The following is an 8,564-nucleotide window of genomic DNA, read 5'->3' as shown; positions in this document are numbered from 1 at the left end:
ACAAAAGTTGTAGGCTATCAACAGTATGCACTTCAGTTTGGGGAATAAAGGACATTTTCTGAGCAAGGACAGGGTAAGGGAGGGTGGTGAAGTTCCCGCCATAATATAACTTGGGGCCATGTCTTAATAAAGTCACAATGGATGAAGCCAATATCTGCTATACAGGATACTAACCAATACTAGTGGTCTCATGAGGTAGATGCTCCCAGTAAACAGAGAGAAATACCAAAGTTGCAAATCAGGGTTCTGTGTACACTCCATTGTGCAAAACAAGGATTGCTTACTGGCAAGAACACTTAATCCACCATTTTAATAGAAGAGATCGGAAAGGAAAACGTGACTGAGTTTCAATTTCTACCATCTTTCCCTTACCTTTGTGAAATTTCAGCACATCATTATTTACAGCTAGTTTACTACAAGAGCCAGAAGAGGTATTTTTGATTACTTATATTCAGGGAAATACATTTGCTTTTTTTGAGTTTCCAAGAGTCCTTCTTTGAACAAGTCTAAGGGAATCCAGGTGAGTCACCGTTCACTGCTCATGAAGAAGCTAGGAGAGGCAGGGTTGGAATCTTACTTTTATCTCTATGACTCCTCATCAGAAAAACTGAAGATCTAACGCTATAAGGCAGATTAAGAAGCTGCTTTGAGTCAGGCACGTTCCTTCACCACCACAGCCTGTTGGGAGAGTTCTGCACCAGAGACTAAAGTTCTCACCGAGATTGGGTGGGACTGGATAGGAAAGCCAAGTCAAATACCCCTCCCTTCTCCAAATCAAATAACATCTATCCGTTGTTGATATCAGATTATTATGTGCCTTGATGGTTAAATATGTACTAGGAAAGCATTCTCTTGTTACAAAATAGCTTCTCTTAATTTTCTAAATCTATGTGGTGAATTCCATGTGTTTTTTAATTTCACAAGCAACTTTTTATATAACTACGGTATAGTGACCCAAGATGCTAAAGATCGAACAACTAAGGAGTTTAAATTAAAAACCAAAAAAAAAAAAAAAAAAAAAAAAGATGGAGAGATCTAATCGATATGGTAGAAACATGCCAATATCTTGGGTGTTGTGACATTCGAATCAGTCCTGTGAAACAGCAACCTCATGTCTTAAACCCTTCCCAGCGCCATGGGGTTTCTATAAACGAGCCCTTGCACCTGCACAAAGCCAGGACCCAAGTTCAGGGGCTTTGTCTCAAAAGAACAAAGATCGGCCCAGCTGCTCTCTCGCTTTCGAAAGAATGCAGCCACCTCCAGCCCCACGCGCCGCTCGCGGAGCCACGTCCCTCCCGCAGCCCACCCCTGCCGCGCGGCGACCGCCCCCGCCTCCTGGGCCCCTTTAAGCGCCGCTCCCGCCCCGCCTCCGCTCCCCGCGTGCTGGGAGCACAGGGCCGCCAGATCCGGGCCTCGCCTCCCACCGGGGTTACGTGAGCCCGGGGCGGGCGGCCGCCCGGCCAATGGCCGCGCCTGGGCGGCCGCGCTCCTCCCGCGCCGCCGCTGCCGCCGCCGCCGTGGGGCTGCGGGCTCCTCCCGCAGGAGATAACTGTCAGCGCGCGAGGCGGCGGCGGCGGCGGGCCGGCTCAGTCATATGACCGGCCTCCGGCGGCCCCGACGCCGAGCAGAGTTACTCAGCCGCAGCGGCCCCGCGCTCCCACAAGGCTGGGCGGCCGCGCCGCCGCCGCCGCGATGGCCCCGCCGCCGCGGCCGCCGCCCCCGGCTGCGCGCTGAGCTGCCGGCCCCCCGAGCGCCACGGCCGGAGCTGCAGCGGCGGCGGCAGCATCATGGCCCCGACCCTGCTCCAGAAGCTCTTTAACAAAAAGGGCAGCGGCAGCGGCGGCAGCTCGGCGTCGGCGTCTGCCCAGGGCAGGGCTCCCAAGGAAGGACCCGCGTTTAGGTGAGGGGGCGCCGCGAGGCGAGGCTGGAGCGGGACCGGAGTTGGCTTCGGTACCCGCCGGGGGAGGGAAGGAGAAGGGAGTGGGCCGCCCGGGACGTCGCAGCCCAGCGCCGGCACCGGGTCCCGGGCTTGTCATCGTGGACGCGCCTGATCCGAGTGTGGCTCCGAAACCTCTGTGACCGGGAGGGTCCTTTCCTCCCTCCGCTTCCTCCCTCCCTCTCTTTCCCCGCTACTCAGGGTCCCTTCCTCCTTGCAGAGAGTTCTCTTGTGTTCCTTGGGATTCCCAGGCGTGCGCTTGCTTGGCTGTGCAGACGGGAGATTCGCCCTGAATTGGGGTGAACCCCTTCCCGGCAGAGCCGCCTGGACGCCTCTGCGGGCGCTGCAAAGCTGTGTGCTGTCATTTTGAGGGCAGCTCCAACCTATTGTGTACGTGACAGTATTTTGAAGTTATGAAGGAGCAACAGTCACGAAAAAGGCATCTTCCTTCCTTCTTGTTGTGTGTGACAAGCTCTCAAACGGATGAATGAAAGTGTGTAATTTGCACATCTTTTCGAAGGTTGATGCCGCCTGATGTATGGAAAGAGGGAGTAAAATGCTTTTATGAAATGGCTGAGGTTTTAATTTAACAATGCTGATGCACGTATTTAATAGATCCGACCTTGTGAACACACACCTTTGACAAATTGACAGTATTTATTGAGCGCTTACCATCTTAAATGCTTTATGGTGATTTCTTTCATTTATTATTATTTTTTTAACAACCCTGTGAGGTAGGTGCTATTTTAACTCCCATTTTACAGATGAGGAGACTTAAAGTCGGGAGAACTTCAGCAGCGTGTCCAGGATTCACCACAGTACAGCGGCAGAGCCTGCATTTTGACCCAAGCAGTCTGACCCCAGAATCCACTTTTTTAAATGTCTGCGTTATTCTGCGTTCGAGAGCTAACTTTTAGAAGATGACTTAAGATGCCCGGTGTTGCCTTTCAGCACACTTATGTTGGGAAGTTTATTCATGTACCTATACCAGTTTTATCCAGCAAATTTTTAAATCGAGTATCCACTTCCAATGGTGACACGCTGCTACCGCTTTTTGGCCAGAATGTCTTGCAGAAGCAGTTTATTATTAAACAAGTTCAGAACCAGTATTAATAGACCTTTTAAGAGTTTGAAGTGAAACTTCCGAGTAAATTTTGGATTAAGTTTTGTGTTCTAGAGTTTGCTTTTCTTGAATTCCGTTCTTTTAAAAACATAGCTCCTTGCTGCAGTTTTGTGAATATTACATACCCGTATTTTGTGTTCGTGAAGTGTGTGTGGGTGTGGTGTTATTTGGAAGGTAAATCGTGAGGACTTTAAACTGCCCTAGTTAAATTCTCCTGTTTCCTTTAGGCCGACCGAATCCTTATAATTTGAGTAGGGAATCCCATTCCGTTCACCACTTTGAGTACTACTGATGTCGTGTCCCTTCTCAGAATGGTAGAATTACTTCAGACCCAGGGTATGGAATGTCTTCTCTTCCCTGCAAGTAACCCAGACTCGACTAAGGGAACAAAGCCTGGAGAGAAAAGGGCATGTGTGTTACCAGTGTCTTTACTTTGGCAGCCCTTGTCAAGGACATTTAAAGCCATTTTAATGTTGGTGGAGATAGTGGGGTTACACTGTCACTGTTTCCTGTGCTCTCTGCCCAGTTGCCCACTGCCATTTCCTCCATCCACAAGTTTAATTGAGTGTATTTTGAACAAAAAAATTGTGGCTATATTTAGGGCCTGGCCATATTAGGGAAATTGATTCCCACTTTGTGGGAACATTTTCAGTATAGTGTTCTGATGTCCCATTGGTGTATAATGAAGAACACAAAAGTATGCCAAAGACTTTTTTTTTTTTTCTTGACCTCGTTAGGATTTTCTACAAGTTTTTGAGGTACAGTTTTGAGATAGGTAGGGAGAATTGGAGCTCTCAGCTGAACGTTTCACTTGATGAGGCCCTTTAGCAGTGTCCCTGCCAGGGGTCATCATGGAAAAAGAAGTGAACTAGCAGATGTCTGTACAGACTCAGGAAGGTGGGGACAAATCAACCAGCGCACATCAGATCAACAAAGGACACCCAAGCAAGTCTTTCCTCCTGCTCTCTCCACCTAGTGTAACTCTGAGATGCAGTATAGCCCTCCTGGGAAAAGTCTCCTAGAAAATTTCCTGTAGTATAACCCTCCTGGGAAAAGTCTCCTAGAAAATTTCCTTTTCTTGCCTTGTGCTTCATTTTATTCACATTTTACGAAATAGGAGCTGGCATGTGCTTTTTGGGGAAGTGGGTGCCTTCCTTATACAGGGGATTAGCTGCCCTTAGGAATCCACTTTATATATGAATAGATTTTGAGAAGTTAAGCTAAAACCCTCAGGTTAAAAATCTAGTATTCCTAACATGAATTTATTTTTCAGGGCATTTAAATACAGTATGTAACTTGTAAATCTTGAGGATGAAATTCTGCTGAGGAATCCGGTAGACTTTTGGGGCAGTTTTGTAGCTTTTATTACATATTTTGGAGAAAAGCCTAAGTAAAATTAAGATCCAACTGTATTTATTAATTAATTTGTTGTTGTTTGTTTTAGAGTTTGTGGAAGCCTTTTTTTTAATTTTAATTTTAATTTTTGAGAAAGAGAGAGAGCGTGAGCAGGGGAGGGGCAGAGAGAGAGGGAAACACAGAATCTGAAGCAGGCTCCAGGCGCTGAGCTGTCAGCACAGAGGCCGACAAGGACTCAAACTCGTGAACCGCGAGATCATGACCTGAGCTGAAATCGGAAGCTTAACCAACTGAGCCACCCAGGCGCCCCAGTGGAAGCCTTTTTATATCTTTTCTCTTTCTGTCATGGACTTTCACTAGTTATTTTAAACTTTTCTCCAATTCTCTGAAGCTCTGCCTTTTGTCAAGTTTGCCCTTCATGTTACTCTGTTTACTCTTGTGCACTTCCTAGTCACTTCCCTGGGTTTCTTACTGTTCTCTCACCCCCTGGTTTTCACTCACTATAGTTGATGAAAGAGGAAATTTTCTGTCCAATCTAAGTAGCTAATATCATAGGTCGTTTTCAGATCTTCATGTTTTCTGGCATTCCATCTAAAAAGGGAATCATCACAGTCAAGGTTCCTTCTTAAATGTATTTTATTTGGGATCTCAACAAAAGCCCTTTCATAGCTTTGAGGAAAGAGACTTCTAGGAAAACAAAAGAAACCAAAAGAGATTGAATTTCCATGTTTGGGAGAAGTAGTTAGGAACAATATATGATTATGGTATCTGTGAAGTGTAAGCTCTATTTAAAGTTATAAAGTTCCATTATGGTCTTGAAATTTGAGAGTATCCTCTATTTGCTGGTCTTCAGAAAGCTTTCACTTTGAATTAGTTGGTACATAAATATTTATTTGAACAACTCTTTGTTCTAGAAAGTTAAAGTAGAACAAAAAGAGGTGATGTGTCTAGAGGTTCAAGTCAGGAATAAAATTGGGTTCCTGGTCACCTTGGATTTGAGATCAGCATGTTCATATAGGAAATTTTAAAAGCCAAGGTATGCCTGTATGCCCATTGACTTGCATATCTGGTTCAGGTTGGAGGTTTTATTTTAAAGTTTGTGTTGTTTTTGTTTTTTTTTTCAATGTCTCTGTTAAATTAGTAGACCAGTCTTCACCTAAAATATATATGCAACAGAGAGGTGAAAAGCTCATAGGTTGTCAAATATTTTATTTTGGACCCGTTAGATGAAGTGAGTAAGCTTATATATCACCTGGGACATGAGGAATGAGTGGAGGCATTTCAGCTGTTTGGTAGCTAGCTATAAAATGCTAGAAGTAGACTCCATTTTTTCTCCCCTCCAGTCCTGAATATCTAAGGCCAAATGGCCTAGTTAGTACTAATCCATATTGTTCTGTTAGAACAAATTTAAGTAATCTGTTACAGGGTTAGTATAAGTATAATTTAATCCACTTATCATTATCAAATAACATCTGATGCCCATGTGCTTGTGGCTTTGGCTCCACCTGTACAAATCAAGGTAGGACACTCATGACACAGGACACAGATTATTTGCCAAGATAAATAAACAGCAAAGTACACATTGGACACTATAACAAGAAGATCATTGAAACACTGATAAAGAGTAAATCTTTACGTTAAGTAAGGCATTAAGAACTCACTGTTCTCATGTTTCGTGTGACTGAGGGTAGGAGTATAAATTAGTCTTCTCTTGGACAGAGGGAAATTACACAGAAGGGCTTCCTCCCCGCCCACTGCCAGTTCCCAGGATATATGCATTTCTAATGAGATTTTTCTGAAGTAGGGAGAATATTCTGGAGAAAACTCAGTGTAGTTCCACTGCACTCATTTTTAATGCCTATAACCTAAGACATGTGACACACATGGGACAAATAGCACTTTTGATTTCTTTTTTTTCTACTTTCTAAAAGTCTTCCTGGAAGTTTCCTTGCCTGCTGTTTTGGATTTATTGGCATACTCTTTACATCCTATCTCCTTGTCCTGAAACATGCCGTACACCGTTGGGGGCTGTTAGAGATTTTTGGCAGAGGTAAAGAAGGGACTGTTCCAGCTAATGCAGTGGGCTCTGTTAAAAGCACTTGGAAGACAAATGGAGGAGATCATTGATTTAGTCTTGCCTCAGTCACCATGTCGACATGGGCCTGAACAAGTCTCTTGATTTCTCTGGTTCTCAGTTTTATCATTTGTAAAGTCACAGCACCAGTCCTATGTCATAGGATTACATAGGTGGTACAGAGGTAATATAATGAGTTTGAAAATCTTTTTCAAAATAATCAAATGTGGTGCAAACTGATTTTAAGTATTACCAAGGAGCCTTTTAAGTCATGGAGTTGAGTATTATTCACATTCAGGCTTTTATTAAAATTGAACCATTTTTCAGAGACTTGAGATAGAACTGAAGTGACATGTTTTTATTTACTTTTTTTTTTTTTTTTTTTTTTTACCTTGACATTGTTAGTGGTGACATAGAAACCCAAGTTTCAGAGGAGTGTTAAAGACACACAGCAGGCTGTAACTCAGACCTGGATAGAGGTGACTGAGAGTTCAGGAATATTTTTAGGAGTATGGTGTATTTGTTTTTCAGAATTATATGCTATTTTTCTTATCAAGAAAAAAATCTTATTTAGCTGAAGGGGGAATATTGTTAGGCAGAATGATACCGTTGCACAATGGATGATACTCTGCAGCAGCCAAATCATTGTTTTGTGTGTGTGTGTGTGTGTATGCATGTGTGTGTACACATATACATGCACACGTATACGTATATGTATACACACAGAAAGGAGTTCTCAGTATAAAAAGCAAAAGCAAGATACAAACTTACAGGGATAGTTTTTAAAAATAGGAATGTGATGGATGCTGCATGTACGGAAGAGAGCAGCCCTGCACACCAGCCGGTGGCTGCCAAAAGGGGTGGCTGAAAATTTAACTTTACTCTTCTGTGTAGGATTTTTTGTTGGATTTTGCTCTGATGAATTTGTGTGGCTTTTGTGGTTTCAATTATTTTAACTGTTGAATGCCTTTGAGTATTTTACACTGTGAGGTGGAGGTGTGTGGGAGGGTAAGGATAATATTTGTGGAGAAGCCTGATTTGAATAAAAACTCTTTGTAGAAGTTTTCCTCTTCATTAAAATAACTGGTAGTTCCTGTTATTAAAAGTAATATGCAGTGAATTTTAATGTGCTTAAAACCTCAGTCCATTACAAGCCTCAGGAGGCCAATTTAATTGTTGGTATTGATAACTGTAGGCAGTATACATGTGCAAAATTTTTACTAGTTGGGCAGGGTCACTGCTTCCCCCACGCTTCAGAGCCCACTGTAATCTTCATCAGAACGGAGGTTAGGAGCTGCCTGCAGGTCTTCAGTTGGTGACTGAGAGAGAGCTCTAATTAAGATTTATTTGAAACGTGTTTAGAAAAAAGTGTCACAACCTTCTAGATGTGGGAGAACTTGGAGAAGTTAAGGGGCTGGGATCAGATATCTTTAAAGCTAAGATATGTATTATAATTTTAAGTTCTGAAATGTGAATTGGTCATGTTACACATTGTCATTTGGCTTAGTACATGGTATTGAAAGATGGGCCAGGCATGTGGTGTTGTAATGCATAGAGTATAGATCTAAAGAGAGCGTTGATTTTTGTCATTGTGGCTTAAGGTTGTGTTTCTCATGGCTTACTTGTGAGGTCAGTGTAAGGAAGCCACTTTGCTGTTTTGTTTCCTTGGCAAAGGAAGTTGTAAAAGATTGTCTTTGCGCTCATGAAATGCTTTGGCTGTCTGTGTGAACTCCTGGTGGGTGAATCTGATTTGGAAACTGGCACTGTGCTGATTTCTCCAGCCACTGTTTTTCTTGGTGTGGGCGAAAAGGAACAAATGTTTTATCCTGATTGTACGAGTCCCTTGCCTAGTGTGAATTGTTAGGACTGCACTATGAGGTCATGTCCTTGGCTGTAAAAGTAGTATGTCTTTCCCTTTTGCTGAAATATTTGGTGAGTTCCTACTTACCAAGTATTCTTTATCTCAGGTTTGTGAAAAATGATTATTATGTAAAAGAGGAAAAACAGGATGGACTTTTCCAGCTAACTGGGCATGTAATAGTGATTTCCCTCAACTCCACCCCGTCTGTAAATGG

At 43.3% G+C, this 8,564-nt stretch overlaps 1 protein-coding gene across 2 annotated transcripts in view; it reads left to right on the top strand.

Moving 5' to 3' along the window:
* The first annotated feature begins 1,497 nt into the window (after positions 1-1,497).
* FNIP2 (folliculin interacting protein 2) overlaps positions 1,498-8,564 on the top strand; it is a 132,286-nt gene continuing 125,219 nt past the window's right edge. The window contains exon 1 of one of the 2 annotated variants that reach the window (XM_058721020.1): positions 1,498-1,900. In XM_058721020.1, coding sequence (XP_058577003.1) covers positions 1,788-1,900 — 113 coding nt within the window. In that variant the 5' untranslated portion in view covers positions 1,498-1,787. The remainder of the gene's footprint in view (positions 1,901-8,564) is intronic. The other variant, XM_058721023.1, reaches the window with a different exon arrangement.

This window comes from Neofelis nebulosa, chromosome 3, assembly GCF_028018385.1.
Source record: "Neofelis nebulosa isolate mNeoNeb1 chromosome 3, mNeoNeb1.pri, whole genome shotgun sequence".
NCBI classification, from domain to species: domain Eukaryota; kingdom Metazoa; phylum Chordata; class Mammalia; order Carnivora; family Felidae; genus Neofelis; species Neofelis nebulosa.
This window is presented reverse-complemented; position numbering and strand designations above follow the sequence as displayed.